We start from the raw sequence: 17,838 nt of genomic DNA on the forward strand, positions 1-17,838 counted from the left end.
CGAGACAGTGATGTGCCTCTTCTCCTCTGCTCCCAATTCTGCGTTCAGTGAGACCACACTGGTGCCTGGAAATCGGGCACAGTGGGAGCACTGACACCACAGGAATTGAAAACGACCACAAATGAGCGCCTGCTTCCCCCACAGAGATGCGATTGGCAGACATTTACCAGCACAGCACCCGCCGCTCATCCGTCAACGGAGGTGATAACGATAGCGTCTACCTCATTGGATTCTTACGGCAATGAAATCGGATGATGGTTCTGAAGCACTTAGAACAGTGGCACGTATTAAACACTACATAAGAATCTGTTTAAAAATAAGCAAAAGCCTTTGGCATAATGGTAATGTTGGTGTAACCTTTTACAGCGCACAGAGCAGTCTCGTGGTGTTTGTTTATTTGTCCCTCACACCAACCCATCGCAGGGACGATCTCATTTTGCTGGTTAATAATCCAGGCCTCCGTGGGTACCACAGGATCAAGAGTTACTGATGGGGTTTGGAGGGGCTGCTCTGCCCTCAAGTGTCTGAAAAGACATATATATATTTAAAAAATTTTTTCAACGCTTATTTATTTTTGAGAGACCAAGAAAGAGAGAGAGAGAGAGAGAGAGAGAGAGAGAGAATGAGCCAGCCAGGGAGGGGCAGAGAGAGGAGGACATAGAATCCAAAACAGGCCCCACATTCTGAGCTGTCAGCACAGAGCCTGACGCAGGGCTCGAACCCACAAACCATGAGATCATCACCTGAGCTGAAGTTGGACGTTTAACCGACTGAGCCACCCACACGCCCCTGTAAAAATCTTGACCTGTGTTAGCTGGTTTCATCCCTGCAAACACCTATTGTACAGAAGAGTGAACTGAGGCTCGGAGACACGGCCTTGTTCTAGGTGACCCATCTAGGTAATGGTAGAGACAGGATTTGGAAACAAAGACGTGTCTGACTGCAAAGCTTTTCTCTTTCCTCGTATTCCAGTGGTTCTCAAAGTGTGGTCCCCGGACCAGTGGCAGCGTGGGCATAACCTGGGGACTCGGTAGTTAGCAACACAGATTGTCAGGCTCCATGTCGACTTGCTAAAGCAGAAATTCTAAGATGGTCTCTAGCCACCTGTGTTTCCAGAAGGTGACTCTGACTGAAGTCTGGGGACCCTGTCCTATCAAGCGTGTGACCGAGGGAAAGGCAATGATTAGAAGGATATGGGAAGTGCTGGGCAAAGGAACACGTGCCTTGGGGACAGAAGAGAAGGTGTAGCTGTCTCGTGCTGGCCCGGGGCAGGCCTCCCTTCCCCTTCTTATCCCACCTGGAGCCACAGTGTGGGGACTCAGGGGCCACTTGGCAGGTCTGTCTCCAGGCAACGTGTGATCCCCAGAGGCCCAACATGAGACAGAAACAGAAACGGTTAATGCCGCCCTTGGCAGAGGATATTCCCCCAAACTGGGGTCAGAAAAGCATCATGAGGGAAGTGGGCTGGGCGGACAGTTATGAGGAGTGGCCGGGACGTTGGGGACTGGAGTCTCCGGGTCCCCGGGAGCAGCTGTCACTTGGCTCTGGCTGATGGTTCTCCGTGATGTCAGACTTTCTGGTTTTCACTTCTAAATCTGGATTTTAGTGCTGGAAATGTGTGGATATGTTTTTTTTTTTTTAATATTTACTTATTTATTTTGAGAGAGAGAGAGAGAGAGAGAGAGAGACAGCAGGAGTGGAGGAGGGGCAACGAGAGAAGGAGAGAGAGAGAGAATCCCAAGCAGGCTCCACGCTATCCACACTATCAGTGCAGCACCCGATGCAGGGCTTGAGCCCAGAAACCGTGAGATCATGACCCGAGCCAAAGTCAGATGCTCAGCCGACTCAGCCACCCAAGCACCCCGGAAGTGTGTGGGTTTTTAAGAGCCTTCTAAACTGTAATGTTGGCAACAGAATCACATTGTAGGATCTATTCTGGAGGACAGGCGGGACATATCCGGGAGCTACAGTGGCCTGTCATCCACTGGTTTGGGTCTGACGTAAACATGAATTATCTTTAATAAGATTCTCCCTAAGCTCCCATGGGATAGGTTTATCACCGGGCCCAGAGAGTGGGGGTAAAGGTAAATAATGACCAGGTATACTTGTCAAGTGTCCCACAGCCATTGGCCTGGTCATGTGTGGTTTGCTGGGCAACGGGAGGGTTCCAAGGTGCCGGTGGTTGGCTCACAATCAGTGTGTAGTGTAGACTTCAGAGAAACGGTGTGAGCCACACTGCCTCAGAGGACTTCTGCCGTGCCAGGCACCGCGATAAATTCCTGACCGACACCGTCCTCTCTACTCCGCCATAGCAAGAGGCCAAACCACCTGCACACCCACATCCAAGCCCAAGATTCCACCTCGTCGCTTCCCCGTCTGTTTGGGCTATAATCCAATGTTGTATTAGAGCTGAAAAGATAACACGTATTCCCCCAAACAGGATTAAACACAAGCTGAAGGTACTATTACTTGGTGGCTGGAAATGCGATGTGGTTGAGAAAGAAAACGCTTCGTGTTTCCCTCAGTGGCCTCGGGGTCTGAGTCCTTGCTCTGCTTTCTCCGTAGTCTGCTGACCTTCAAGAGGTCATGTTTACGGCTCTCATAAAGGACAGACCCAAGTTCGTCCGCCTCTTCCTGGAGAACGGTTTGAACTTGCGGAAGTTTCTCACCAACGACGTCCTCACCGAGCTCTTCTCCAACCACTTCAGCACCCTTGTGTATCGGAACCTGCAGATTGCCAAGAATTCCTATAATGACGCCCTCCTCACGTTTGTCTGGAAACTGGTAGCTAACTTCCGAAGAGGCTTCCGGAAGGAAGACAGAAACAGCAGGGACGAGATAGACGTAGAGCTTCACGTACGTACCAGGGCGGTTGTCCGCTTTTGCATCTTTCTTCGAAAAATCTTTCCACCTCCCCCTCTCCCACGTCTCCCCTTGCCGCCATAAAGTAGCTAACATGTTGGCGTGGTTAATTTTTGCTACTGCCTTGCCTTAAGATCATGAGTCTACCTGCTGGGTCGTCTGATATCTTGCTGTAAGCTCTGTGCTATATTTCAAATTACTGTCGCAGTTTTTCTTAACTGCAAAGCTTGGTGTGGCACACACACTGTCTGAAGGTGCCTAACAAGGAAGAGGGAAAAGTGAATGGCCCCTGTTCATGTCTGAGCCTCTTGGGCATGATGGATTGCCCATGTGAGGGACTGCCAGGTTTTCGTGTGTAGACAGAGAGGCAGTGATTATTTCCAAAGGGATAATCCAGGTTTTCATCTGGGAGGCTGTTGTCGATGCACCTGAATCCTCTCAGGCCTCTCTCTTCTTGACCACAGGCAGGCTCTGTTTCCAACTGTATGCTCTTTGCCATAGGTTTGCTTGGGGCCCCGTGACTGCCAGTGGTTGGTGTATAAATATCCCAGCTCCCTCCCCATTTGGAGGAGCTAATTCTTTTTTTTTTTTTTTTAATGTTTATTTATTTTTATTTTGAGAGGGACAGAGAGAGCACAGGAGGGGCAAAGAGACAGAGAAAGAGGGAGAGAGAGTCCCAAGCAAGCTTCAAGCTGTCAGCAAAGAGACTCACGTGGGGCTCAATCTCATGTACTGTGAGATCATGACCCGAGCTGAAATTGAATCAGATGCTTAACCGACTGAGCTGCCAGGCACCCCTGGAGGAGCTAATTCCAAGTCATGTGTTCTACACTGGCTCCCAGGACTCCCTAGTGGTAGTAATCTCTAGTTACCTACAGTGACAACTTGTTGATAACACACCCTTCTCATTCGTTCTTTCTTTTCCGATCTTATGCCTCACTCTCCTATGGGTTTCCCTGGGATCACTTCTCAGATTGACTACTCGTCTCAAATTCTTGATTGCTTCTGGGGAAACTCAAACGAAGTCATTATCTCCTATAATTCTATGAATTTTGTATGTATATACATGTGCATTGCAAAAATCTCAATGAGCTAGGTGTTTGAAGGAATCAGAAGTGTTCAGAAAGCTTGTTTGGGGGGCCTGGATGGCTCAGTCGGTTAAATGTCCGACTCTTGGTTTTGCTCAGGTCGCGATCTCATGGTTTCATGAGTTCAAGCCCCGAGTCGGGTTCTGTGCTGGCAGCCTGGAACCTGCGTGGGATTCTCTCTCTCTCTCTCTCTCCTTCTCTCTCTTCCCCTGCCCCACTCATGCTCTCAAAATAAATAAATACACTTAAAAACATTTAAAAAAAAGAAAGAAAGCTTCTTTTTGACACTATTTATGTTAAAACCCTCTGCGATATCCGTAATCCTGCCTGAAGCATTTTGGATCTTCGTTAAACCTGTAGGGAAGTTATAGATAGATAGTTATTTTCCATCTGAAAAGTTTCCATTGAGAGATCTGGAATTCTGGAGAGGAGCTGGTGAATGTGTTAGGAATTGGAAGTTTGAATAACACTCCAAAGACAGAAGCGTGGTTTTACGTCATAATAATGGAACTTAAACTGTGGGCAAGTTAGACTTTAGTTTGAGCGACTCTTGTAGATGAGAAACGGACTTCTGTGACGAGAAGGAATGCTTCAGGCTGTCAGAAGCTGTTCGGTTTTTACATTGCTGTCAGACATACTCCTGCCCTTTGTGCTTTTCTGTCTAGTCATACTCCGTCTTTGATGATAGGTAAGAGACTGTCAGATCGTCCTACCCGGTGAGTCGCCGTGATGAAAATCGCACCTCTGTGCTGTTATACTGGATTCATATACTAACATACAGAGCCCTCCAAACATGGGGTGCTCCCCTGGGGCATCCTGGTACCTGCTTCCATTCTTACGCCAGCGTATCTACTAAAGGGATCTCCCATTTGTGTGCTGACCACATGTTCTACCTCCTCCCAGGACGTGTCTCCTATAACTCGACACCCCCTGCAAGCACTCTTCATCTGGGCCATTCTTCAGAACAAGAAGGAACTTTCCAAGGTCATTTGGGAGCAGGTAAATGTCTGGGCCCCCTGCCAGATTTACTCCAAATGCATGCTTTGCTGTGGTCGTTCTGACCTCGAAACTCACACGCCTACTCTGAAACATCACCAACACGACGGAATGTCTCACATCAGGTGAACGTGGTTGTGCCTCTGTTTCCGTGGCGACGGAGGGGTGTTTGGGAGGGGAGGTACCTTCCTGGAAGGTAGCTGTGCTGGGTGGGCAACCCAGGAGGCTCTCGCTTCTCCCGTGTGCGCAGGTGCGGGATTGTTTTCCAAGTGGATGCAGTTTTTAAGTTTAGTTTTTAAAATTAATTTCTGCCTTTATGGCATCAGGGATAGGAAGGAGGGCTTGTGTAAATTCTGCTTTGGGAAGCTTGCTGAGATTTGTCCTTGTGGTTTAGCACATAACGGTTTGTGTTCAGTTGCGGAGAAGAGACGTTCTCCGTTACTGGAGCACGAAGATGGATGTTGAGTGCAGAGTGTTAACTCTGCAAGTCTTACTAACCCCATCGTCAGCTCTCCCGGATTCTCAGTCCCCTCTTCCCTTTCAGCTGCTACACGCAGCGTGGCGGCCGGGCCGTTGGGCCTCAGGCCATCAGTTTCTCTTGGCATTTAGCTTGATATTTTCTTTTTAGATGCCAATTCCACATTCAAGACTGGGAGTGCCTTCAGGGTCGACAGTGTTTTGTGTATATTGCAAATTTGACTTTGAATCACCATGAACCGTTCAGATTTTGCCATTTCCTGCTCTTGCCATGAGTTTGTCCTTGTCTGACGTTAATGTTGACTTGGCCACTTGAAGGGATAAGGAACTAACTAACATTACCCGCCCCTCTGAAAGACCAGGGGCTGCACTCTGGCAGCCCTGGGAGCCAGCAAGCTTCTGAAGACTCTGGCCAAGGTGAAGAATGACATCAATGCGGCAGGGGAGTCTGAGGAGCTGGCCAATGAGTACGAGACCCGCGCAGTTGGTGAGTCTCCGGGAGCGGGGCACCATGGCGGGCGTCCGTGTGGCAGGAGCACGCACGTGCCTGTAGCACCCACAGGTGGCAGAGGTCAACGGCATGTCCAGGCTCCCTTATCTGGCCCGATTTAGGGGCTGCAGACCACACGGTCAGGGGTGTGCATGCTGTGGCCGAAGCCATGGTCCTTTTGGCCCTGGCACTTATTGACTTGTCCAAGGATGGATGCAGGAAATGTGGGCTGTCTCGTCCCACAACCGCCAGGGCCGCGCCCAGGCCAAGTCTAAGAAACTCAGCACCGCAGGGAATTGGGGGGCAGGGGAGGAGTCTTTTGGGATGCTGTCGAGACACTGTGACAGATCTGAGATTTTTATTCGACTTGCAGGTTATCAAGTTAGCCTGCCTGCAACCTACAGATAAGACCCCAAACCCCTGGGTCAGGGACACAGATGGTTTATTGCTAATGGCCAAGGCAGCAGCCAGACCAGAATCTTGGGTTGGTTCCTCGTGCCTTCATTCCCCTGGAGTGACATGATTACGGGCTGCTGTTGCCTATGGTGCAGCTCCCCAAAGTTTAGGAGAGTTGGGGCTTCTACTGGGGCTGTGGGTGACCTTCCCATGCTCCCCTCCAGGGCGCGACTGTTCATTACCTGGAACAGAGAGGCATTGCTAAGCATTGCCCTTCTGGAATGCCTGTCTTCTGTCTGCTGTTCGGTCATTCTTGAACAAAGCAGTGCTTTTTGCTGAGAAGATCCAGATTAAGGCACCTGGGGGCTCAGTCGGTTAAGTGTCCGACTTCGGCTCAGGTCAGGATCTCACAGTCCATGAGTTCAAGCCCTGCGTCGGGCTCTGTGCTGACAGCTTAGAGCCTGGAGCCTGCTTTGGATTCTGTGTCTCCCTCTCTCCCTGCCCCTTCCCAGCTCACGTCTGTCTCTCTCTCTCAAAAATAAATAAACGTTAAAAAAAAAAAAAAGAAGGTCCAGACCATGCAGGAACGTGAGCGACCCAGAACAATTGCCTCCCACCGACAGACAGTTTGGACCTGCTTGGTTTTTTCTTCCCGGTTCACTTGAGGGTTTTCAGTTGGCCATGTGGCCCGTCGCAAAACGCACACGTTTGTCCGTTGTCTTAGGTAACGAACAGACTCTCGTGACTTTGGCTTCTCTGTGTTGGCCGAAGGGTGTCCGATGCTTTCTTTGAATACATTAAAATTGCGAGGAGAGTCTGTTTATTTCCGATAGACTTCAGAGAAGAGATCCTAGGGTTTTGACTTTTGAAAAATTCCCCGCGCGGATTTATTCCCCGGGCTCTCTGGTTGGGTCTCCACGTGTAAGCACGGCTTTGATGCAGTAGGTCAGTGTTTCTTCCACTTTCTCATGGTTTTTGTCGTGGTCGTCGTGGTTTCGCACGGGGCCCTGTCTGCGAAGAGCCATCACCAAGGAGGCCCAGGAGGTAAACGGGATGGGGGCGTAGGTGAAGAGGAGGCAGAGGGTCCGCAGCCCCTCTGCTGAGCCCCACCCAAGGCCGGGGGGCTGCCTGCTCAGCGCCGCTCGGTTCAGGGGGCGCGTGCGGACACCTGCCGCGTCAAGGGCGGCGCTGGGCCTGGTGTGCCTCGAGAGCCCCTCTGTTGGCTGGGAGACGACGCGGTGCCTTGCGCTGGCGTTGCGGAAGCCTGCTGGGAACCAGGCTCCGCGCAAAGTCAAGGCTGGGGTGTGGGGGGCGGGGCGGGAGCTGTGTGCGCCTCCGCCGGCCCCGCGCGCAGCCTCGGTCCCTCTGGCGACACTGTCCCCGCAGAGCTGTTCACGGAGTGCTACAGCAGCGACGAGGACCTGGCCGAGCAGCTGCTGGTGTACTCCTGTGAAGCCTGGGGCGGCAGCAACTGCCTGGAGCTGGCGGTGGAGGCGACGGACCAGCACTTCATCGCCCAGCCTGGCGTCCAGGTAAACGGCGCGCCGTCGCCCAACGTCGCCGCCGCCGGAGGTGGGCCTTTTCCGCCAGGTGCTGTCCGCGCGGCGTTAAAACAAAACCGTCGCCTCCCATGGAGAAGCCGGAGCAGGGAAAGTTGAGTGACGCTCCAGGAGGTGGCAGCACATAGACGCGGGTAGAGACCCCTGCTTCCAGAGACCGTGCAGGAGAGAGAACGTTCTTTGACTTTCCGCCAAGCGCGCGGGGGCGCTGCACCGTAACGGAGGGCTGGGTCCCCAGATCCCGCGCCTGGGTCTCCACCCACCGGATCCCTAATTATGTGCGTGGTGCTGGGTCAAAGCACGCGAGCCCTCTGAGCCTCAGTTTCCTCCTCTGTAAAGGAAGGTTGCCGTGAGGGTTGGGGAGGCGGGATGTGACAGGTGCCGGCCCTTTATTTCGGCGGATGCTGTCATAGCTCTTCTTGGTAGGAGCGGCACTTAGAGGAACCAGCTCGAACTGGGTGAGGCCTAACTAGAGGTTTTCCGCACCGACTTCCACCGGCCGTTTGCACTTGGCGTCTCCGGTCGCCGAGGAGAGGTTTTTCCCCCACCCACAATCCCAGTTGGAGGGGCCCGGGTGTGAAGCGGCGGGCGGGCTCACCCTTACGTGTCATACACGTGATGCGCGTGACCACGTTTTGCCTTCACAGCACGTGCGGAGGTGGAGGTCATCCCATTCTGCTGATAGGGACGCAACAGCTCAGAAAAGGTTCTGGAACATTCTCCCGGTTGCACGGCCAGGAAGTAGCAGAGCTGAGGCTTGAATCCGTGTTGATTGTCCGTCAGGTGGACTTTCCGTTACACGGTGCAACCGATCATTAGCAAAGTTAGCAAAGCGTTTGTGGGAAAAAACAACCCAAAACGCGTTCGCTGCTATACAGCTAAGCCAGAGTAAATGGCGACAGTCATCGGTGACCAGGAAGGCACAAAGAGTCTTGCTATTGCTGTTTTAGGGTCTGCACCATAAGGGGGGGAGAGTGAGGCCCGCCCTGGGGGCAGGATGGCCTGGAGGCGGGGCTGGATGCCGAGGTGGGGCCACGCTCAGCTCACCGCGCCTTTGACCTCAGGCTTTGACCTTGCTGGTGCCCCCAGAGCTTTGGGCCTGGGGGAGGCTGCCTCTTGCTCTTGTTCCAAGTTTTCCAGTCCCAGGGGTTTCAACCAGAGGCCGATCCATAAATGTTCGCGAGAAATCTCGCTGCCAGACACGTGGGCCCAGGGAGCTGGCTTCCTGTGTGCAGGCTGCTGCCTGGGGTCCGAATTTGCTGGTGGCCGTGGAGGCTGAGCTAGGGAAGAGCCTCCCGTGACTGGGGACCTAGCGGTGCCGCTGGATGTGCTCGTCCCCTCGGCAGGAATACGAGGGTGCGGAGGGCTGGACAGGTATGACCTGTCTTCGTCCGGCTCCCTGAGGGAGAGGCCCCAAAGCAAGGATTTAAATGCAAATAGTTCGTTCTGGCGGTGAACCCAGGAAGTGCACGGGGTGGTGGGGACGGTGAGAGGGGCGAGGGAAGGAGGCAGACACAGGTACGCTAAGGAGCACGCTGTCGCCTTGATCAACAGGGCTCAACCCTGCGGGGACTTGTGGGGGCCGCAGGGAGCCTGCCCTGGCGTGGCCCGTGTGGGCACAGGCCAGCTGGTGTTTGCCCACCAGCTGCAGGCCGTCCTCTGCTGCGGCTGCCCCTCCTGGGCCGGGCACGCTCCTGGCTGCAGCCGCCCGGCAGAGCATGGCGGGCTCCCCGGGGGAAGCGGCTTCTCCGAGATGGAAGGTCTGGCGGGGCACACAGGCCCTGAGCCTCCCAGCCAGCGCCAATCCCCTCCTGACTAACAAAGGCCTTTTTTGAAGCTGTGTGTTCCTTTGATGAGGACCGGTCTACACTCGCCCTTTTGTGTTGATGTGGGGTGTGGCTCCCAGAGGCGACCTGAGGTTTCTCATTGCCACGTTCTTGGGGGGCCCCCGTCCCACCTCTCAGGGGTTGGCACAGTCTGGGAGAAGCTTATCCATGCATTAGGACTCTGAGTGATGCTGCGATGCCAACTGTCTCCCCCTTCCTGTCACCTGTCCGCCTCCGGACATAACCCCGGGGGTCCTGCAGGTGGCGCTGGACGGGTGTGTGAATTTGCAATCGGGGGAAGGAAGGTGCTAGAAGGACACATGTTTAAACTTTCTTAAGAATTAGAAGTGGTTAAAAATCATGGCTTTAGGGAATTTGGACTCACACAACTTCTATTTTAAAGTTCCCAGAACCTTGGGGCGCCTGGGTGGCTCAGTCAGTTAAGTTTCCAGCTTCGGCTCAGATCACGATCTCCCAGTTCGTGGGTTCGAGCCCCGCGTCGGGCTCTGTGCTGACCGCTCAGAGCCTGGAACCTGCTTCACATTCTGTCTCCCTCTCTGTCTGCCCCTCCCCCGCTCACGGTCTGTGTCTCTCTATCTCTCTCAAAAATAAATAAGCGTTAAAGTTCACAGAACCCAAGTCAGGAAAGGGTTGACAATCAAACAGACTCGTGAATCATTTTATCGAAGCCCCTCAGAGTCCAGGTAACTAATATAAAAGGATAGGACCTTGATTTGGAGAGTTATTTCTTTTGAAGGGGTGTGAGGGTTGGGAAGAAGGGTTACAAACCATCCTGCATTTCGCTGCATTAATAAGGACTTGTGTCCTTTGTCTCTGTCTCCTTGTAGAATTTTCTTTCCAAGCAGTGGTATGGAGAGATCTCCCGAGACACCAAGAATTGGAAGATTATCCTGTGTTTGTTTATTATACCCTTGGTTGGCTGTGGCTTTGTGTCATTTAGGTATGAAACTGAGACATATGATGACAGGTGAGAGAGAGAGAGAGAGAGAGAGAGAGAGAGAGAGAGAGAGAGTGTGCGCACGTATCCTTAGGTAAATCCTTAGGTAAAGGATTATAAAGCCTGGAATGTATGATGGGACTGTAGGCAGCATGCCCTACACAGTAGGACTGGGAATCTTCTCTGGCTTTTCCCGGGTTTGATCCAAAAAGTTGGAGATAGAGTTACATCTTCAGTACCCAAGGCAGAATTCGGATTTGTTAATCCTGAAATGCCAAGGGCTGAGTGTTGGCGGGGTCGATCTGGCTCCCCTTTCCCTGGCCGTGGGTCCGAGGCCCCCGCAGGCCGCGATGCTTCGGACGGTGATGGCGGTGCTCTTATCTGTTGGTCCAGGAAGAAGCCCATCGACAAGCACAAGAAGATTCTGTGGTACTACGTGGCGTTCTTCACCTCCCCCTTTGTGGTCTTTGCCTGGAACGTGGTCTTCTACATCGCCTTCCTCCTGCTGTTCGCCTACGTGCTGCTCATGGATTTTCACTCGGTGCCACACTCCCCCGAGCTGGTCCTCTACGCCCTGGTCTTTGTCCTGTTCTGCGATGAAGTAAGACAGGTAGGACCGTCCCCACGTGGGGCACCTCCTCCTTTGCTCAGTAGGTGCTGTCTTCCCACAGCCAGCGAGGAGCAGAAGTTGCTTCCGAGGTTCCAAAGTCATGGTTTTCCTAAAGTAAATGGGGCCTTTTCAATACCTCAGCCCTCCGGTGAGACTTCTTAGCACCAAGCTCGCTCCTTGCTGATTAATGTTAATTGATGGAAATGAATTACTCAGGATTGGGAATGTGTTCAAAGAGAAGATTGACCTTGGACGGCAAACCCACGCCTGCCATTACCGTTACCGTCATCAAGGGAGGCAGGGGAGATGGGGGGACTTTCAAGCTAAGAGCATCTTAATGCCCAGCGTGTCAGAGTGACAGTGGTAGAAAGTCATAGAAGTCCCTGTGGGGTTCAGGGAGTGCGTGTGAATTATTCATGGTGCTTTTCTGCAGTGTCTTTGGGATCTGCGTCTTGTGGCATCCTTTCCCCACCACTCAATCCAAAGCTTTAGCCCATGCCTGGCACATAGCAGGTGCCCCCTTGGTAACTGTTGGACAGATGAGCGTTGACGGCAGGGGTGATGCTGTCCCTAAACCGTTATGAAAAGTCCCGGGAAACCCTTTCAGACTTAGTGATGATCTGAGAGCAGTGCTGTTGCTGTCACTTCTGTCGCCCCCTTTCTGAGCCCAGACCCAACATCATACCCATTCAGTAAGCATGGCCTCGGTGTTTATGTGTACGCGATGCTACGGCAGGTGCCACAAGAGATTTGGAGGGCCATAGAGCGCCGTCCTTGACCTCACAGTGCCGCTGCCTGGTCCGGCAATCCCAAAGTGGTTTCACCCATCATGCCAAGTCTAATAGACTTTTTTTGTGGCTTCTAGGAGCCCTCGACTGAGGATGATTTGAGTCTGTTTCTGTTCTCAGCCGGCGAGTGTCTTGATCGGTTCTCAATGTCTGCTGTGGGCCGGGGGGAGGGAGGGAGTCTTTGCGCCAGGGCCCTGCGCCTGCCCTCCCTGGCCCCGTAGGTGCAGGTGGGGGATGGAGATAGGGGACAGGTGGGGGTTCGAGCAACATGAACGACCCACATGGGTGTCGCGCGTGGGAAGATATCAGGCTTTCTGTCTACCGGCAACTGTTCCCCAGGTCAGGGTCCTGCTGACGCACAGAGGATTCTGACTTCACGTCGGCCTCTTGAGGGCCCCACCTACTGGCTCGTGAGGTCACAGCCCCATCGAGGTACATGGGGGTTGGGACGTCAAAGTATGAATTTTGGGGGGGTGCGATTCACCCCATAACCCCTCTGTAAAGGCTCTTTCTCCCAGCTGTCTTTTACTTGCTGGCTTTGACTTACTATGTGTCTGCGGCCAGGGGGTGAAAACGTCCTGCTCGGGAGAAGCAAAGACGGAAGGAGGTTCCACATTTAAGGCAGGAAGGGGCCCAGGCCGATGTGAGGAAGTAAGGGAACAGCACCGTTTTTACTGGGAACCTCCTGAGGCCGTTGTAGGCGCTGAGCTGGCTCTCCACGTGGGGTCACGCGTGTTCCCTTCTCCTGGCCTGGTGTGGCCGGGCTCTGGGGCCGTGCCTTCCTCCTTTTCCTCCACTCCCGGGTGTGGTTTCTCAGCTCCTCATACATATGCTGCTGTTGTCCAGAAGCGAGTGGCACGAAAATGACCCCATGCAGAGATTTGCTTCGTATTCATATGCGACCCAGAGGGGCTTAGCTCAAGGGATGACATTGATGCATATCTGGCAAGTGAATGTATAGTTTTTTAAAAAAACTTCTAACGTTTATTTATTTTTGAGACAGAGAGAGACAGAGCGTGAGCGGGGGAGGGGCAGAGAGGGGGAGACACAGAATCGGAAGCGGGCTCCGGGCTCCGAGCCGTCAGCCCAGAGCCCGACGCGGGGCTCGAACCCACGGACCGCGAGATCAAGACCTGAGCCGAAGTCGGATGCCAGACCGACGGAGCCACCCAGGCACCTCTGTTTGTTTTTTTTTTTAATTAAAAATATTTTTTTTAGTTTATTTATTTATTTTGAAAGAGAGGGAGAAAGAGAGAGAAAGCGAGAGTGCATGCACACCGTGTGCACACAAGCAGGGGAGGGGCAGAGAGAGAAGGAGAGACAGAATCCCAAGCAGGCTCCACGCCCGATGCGGGGCTTGAACTCATGAACTGTGAGATCGTGACCTGAGCTGAGATCAAGAGTCGGACGCTTCACCGACTGAGCCACCCAGGCGCCCCGAGAGTGTATGTTTTTTAAGAGGTGAGTTGGCGAGGCAGGGTCTTCCTCATTCAGTCCCACGGCGGTGCTCTGGCTGGGAGCAAGCGGGGGCCGCGACGGTGGCTCATGAGGCCAGAGCGAGGGAGACTTGGGAAGCCCGGGATCAAGGGGCTCGAGGGTGTCCTTTGGAGCAGAGGGTGCTACCGGTGGCTGCTTCTCGGAATGTTCTTTTCTCGCTCATTCCTGCTCCCAGGCATTTCTTCACTAGTCTCGGGGCTGACCCTGCCTCCCGCATGGTATGAAGGCACAGACGCTGCAGCCATTGTCTGGTTCCTCCAGGCATCTAGAGAAGTCGTGGGCCCAGAGACAGGACTTACTCTGGGTTGCGTGAGAGGGCGGGGCTTGGCCCGGCGGCTGGAAGACGCAGGGAGACACGTCTTGGCGTAAGCTAAACACTTCATTCGTGCCTTCTGCCTTTCAGTAAGTGTTTACTGAACACCTACCAGATGCCAGGCACTGTTCTAGACACTGGAGATACAGCAACGGACCAAGCACGCAAATCTCTCTGTTCTTACGGAGCTTTTTACCGGTTAGAGAGGATCGGCGGGGGTCGTTTCTGGGAGTTTCCGAGGAAAGAACAGCACTGCCCAGAGTCTTACATTTACTGGAAGGTTGGCCTAGAGGGTTGCAGCTGTAAAATTAGAAGTCCTTAGGTCACAAATATCTCCATCCAAAGTTGTATGGACGTTTAACTACGAAGTCATTTATTCGAAGGAGGCTCAGGACAAGTGCATTTTGCTTGGAGAAGGACCCTGGGCAGGTGTAGTGTGACGTGTTCCCTGGGAGAGACCCAGAGTAGACAGAGTGGGGGGCAGGAGCCTCGGGAAGCGAAGTGGGCTGCGGAGAAGCACTTCCCAGTCATCCCGGGGGCCTGCCGGGAGGAGGTGATGCCCACAGCTCTGACCCAGTCCCGCTATCCTGTGTACGTTTATAATGGGTGATGTTTGATACGGAGGGTGATGATGTGGGCATCCAGCTTTGGGCAAATATTTCCTCTTTTTCCTCTTTTTTTTTTTTTTAATGTTTTTATTTATTTTTGAGACAGAGAGACACAGAGCATGAGCAGGGGAGGGGCAGAGAGAGGGAGACACAGAATCTGAAGCAGGCTCCAGGCTCTGAGCTGTCAGCACAGAGCCCGACGCGGGGCTCGAACTCACAGACTGAGATCGTGACCTGAGCCGAAGTCGGACACTTAACCGACTGAGCCACCCAGGCGCCCCTCTTCTTTTCCTCTTAAACATCACTTTGGAACGGACCGGTTTCATTCATCGATCCTGTGTGCGTTAAGGCGATGGTATGGGAGTGCCTCGGGCTGAGGGTTGAGAGAGGCGGAGGGATGAAAGGGTTCAAGTCCGTCTCTGCCCCCCACCCGGACAGCTGACCCTGAGGTCTGTGAGCCAGACTGCGGAGCATGGCCTCCGGGTTTCTCGTCGTTCAAGGAATCCGACACTGGGGGTCGCTGTTTCTCTTCTGCCTGCAGACTCGTGCGGCTGGAATCCTCAGTTTGGTTTCCTCCGGGAATCTGCTTTGCTATCCTGGCACCGTCTTAATGAACCGAATTCACCCTCGTTAGGAAAAACCCGGAACCAGACAGGATGTTACCTGTTTCAGGTTGTGTCTGGGTATCCCAAAGTGCACTCTCCTGATGTCTCCTTCCCCGGGGGCGGCTGTAATAGGCTAAATTGACATTTTCAACCAAGGCAGTTCGTATGTACAATCGTCCACTGATCAAATTGTGGATCTTTATGCAACACGAGATGAGTTCCATCATCCCTTCAGTGTTAAGGCGCAATGAATCCCCAAATCCTGAAAGATATGCTGGAATATGGTTCTGGTATTTGGTGAGTATAGCCCCTGTCTGTCATTCCACCCAGAAAAGAGGCCTCTGTTCATTAAACCCCCCCTCCCAAAAAAAAACCCTGCTTTCTTACCACAACAGTGCCTCCAACCCCCGGGCTCGATCTATTCAGGGTTTCTCCCCCGGCTCAGGCCAGGATTCTGAGAGGCCGAGCTGGACTGGATCTACCTGGTTGCCGTGTTCCTATCTGCCTCCCGGATCAGGGTTTTAAAGGGGGAGCAGGTGGCTGGGGCCTGTCCCAACCGCTCTCATCTTACAGACGGTTCTTGGCGGGTAATCGGTGAGACTGGGGCCGCCCACATGGACGGCGAGGGATGCTGATGCGGTTTCTGGGCCCGCGCGTTCAGCCATCCCACAGAGGAACGTGGTCGAACCGGGGCTGGGAGATTTTATTTCCCTGGTGCTTGATTTCGTAGTGAAATTGAAAAGTGCCAAGTACCTTTGAGGACACGTCCTTGCCGATGTTTTCCTGCGTCGCTCAAGTAAGTCTGGTGGTTTCCTTATCTGAGCTCACTTGGGCTTGGTGTCACCAGCCCTCCAGCCTTTACCACATTTCATTTCAAACATGTCCAATGACTGCCTTTCCCCGGGGCCAGTGGATTCCTTGAGAATCAGCGTCGCACCTAATCCGACATGCTGTGTGCCAGGAGCCCGGCACAGGCATTTGGAATCCTGTGGGCTCTCGGTAAACATGTTTGAAATTAGAGGGACGGACGGGAGGGTCAGGTGACTACCCTGGAGTCCCCCAGACCCAGCAGACAGATCACCAAGGGGCTGTCCTTCTACTGGATCGTCTTTTCCCTCTTTATCTCCTGACAAGTTTTCTTCTGACAAATCATACCCAATACCCACAAGTCATGATGAAAGGGTCCCTGAGGCACACTGTTCCTGTCAGTCATTTCTGCGACTACGCCTGTCCTCACAGGTGCCGCATAGAACACCTGTGTGCAAAGTAAAAAAGAAAATTCCTGGGGCGCCTGGGTGGCTCGGTCGGTTAGGCATCTGACGTCGGCTCAGGTCATGATCTCACAGTTTGTGAGTTCGAGCCCCACGTCGGACTCTGTGCTGACAACTCAGAACCTGGAGCCTGCTTCGGATTCTGTGTCTCCCCCTCTTCCTGCCCCTCCCATGCTCGTGCTCTGTCTCTCTCCATCTCTCAATAATAAACGTTAAAATAATAAAAGAAAAAAAATTCCTTTTATCAAGATGTTTTATTGCCACGTGCCAAAAAGTATTTACAACAAATACGCAAATCTATGATGACAACAGTCGTCAGTTGTGCAGTGCACAACTTATACCACTGTACTGGGCAGCTTGGGTGTTCCACATTTGTCCACGCAGGTTGTGCTCACTGTCTTCCGGTTCATCTTTAAAGAACGGCGATGGTGCATGAGTCCTTTTTCTGACTTTGTCAGCAACACATGAGTAACGGAACAGCAAGTGTGCAACCTACTTTCCAATCCCCCCAGAATATCACGGGGCATGTGGCAGGGCACATGGGACATGTGGCTCAAAAAGGATGTGGGGAAAAATGTGTGAACGTTAAAAAAAAAAACCTGGAAGCAGTCGATGTTTCCCTGCTGCTGATGCGCTCTCTCTCTCTCTCTCTCTCTCTCTCTCTCTCTCTGTCCCTTTCTGCGCTGCAGTGGTACATGAATGGGGTGAATTATTTCACTGACCTGTGGAATGTCATGGATACGCTCGGGCTTTTTTACTTCATAGCAGGAATTGTGTTTCGGTAAGTTGGCCTCACCCCCTTTCCCAGTTTCAGGCGTTTTTTGGATTTTCTTGAGTGAAGAGGTGAAGAAAAGATCTTTTCTACTTCAAGCCCAAGATCAACCTGACTCCCCTTCCCCCTCCATCTCGAGATTACTGCAAACGCCACCGTCTGAGCCTCTTAGAGACCCAGCGTGGTCGGCATGGAGTTACGTCTCCTCTCCTCCCTCCTGGTGATCTGTAATCGAAAAGTTCCTCACGGTTTTTCTCTCTGTGCTCGCAGAATTCTGGGGAGGGGGATGATTAGAGACGGAGGAAGCAGAGGATGATGAGCACGTGAAATGTTGTGTAACGTGTTCCTTTCGGACCACGTAATCTTCTAAAATGTACCTAACTGCCGCGTGAGTGCTGGCTGTGGAGCCCGCCCTCCCAGAGTCAGAGCGGATGATTAGAAAAACCCATCTAGCATCACCGTTGAAGGCAAAAAGCAATGTGCACGCCACGTGAAAGGGAAGTTGAGGTACACCCAGACCATGGCGCACATCGCCCGTGCCGCACCCCTCCGGGCCTGCCTTCCCCGAGTAGCCTCAAGGTAAAGCTCGTGGTCGTATTCGAGCTGTGCACACGGCATCCCTTGCAGAGAAGCCTGACTCTTTGGACGAACGCCTACCCGTTGCTCACTCCGCAGTCTCAAGTGAGTGAGAGCCCCGTTTCCCCCTCTGGTACCTTTCCTTT

The 17,838-nt window shown here is 52.9% G+C and overlaps 1 protein-coding gene across 1 annotated transcript in view; it reads left to right on the plus strand.

The window, feature by feature from the left end:
- TRPM8 (transient receptor potential cation channel subfamily M member 8) overlaps window positions 1-17,838 on the plus strand; it is an 81,278-nt gene that overhangs the window by 34,350 nt on the left and 29,090 nt on the right. The window contains exons 11-17 of the mRNA XM_042995728.1: window positions 2,566-2,856; window positions 4,854-4,949; window positions 5,781-5,910; window positions 7,696-7,841; window positions 10,543-10,655; window positions 11,046-11,262; window positions 17,034-17,125. Of these exons, the coding sequence (XP_042851662.1) occupies window positions 2,566-2,856; window positions 4,854-4,949; window positions 5,781-5,910; window positions 7,696-7,841; window positions 10,543-10,655; window positions 11,046-11,262; window positions 17,034-17,125 (1,085 nt within the window). The remainder of the gene's footprint in view (window positions 1-2,565; window positions 2,857-4,853; window positions 4,950-5,780; window positions 5,911-7,695; window positions 7,842-10,542; window positions 10,656-11,045; window positions 11,263-17,033; window positions 17,126-17,838) is intronic.

The sequence above is a fragment of the Panthera tigris genome, chromosome C1 (assembly GCF_018350195.1).
Source record: "Panthera tigris isolate Pti1 chromosome C1, P.tigris_Pti1_mat1.1, whole genome shotgun sequence".
NCBI lineage: Eukaryota > Metazoa > Chordata > Mammalia > Carnivora > Felidae > Panthera > Panthera tigris.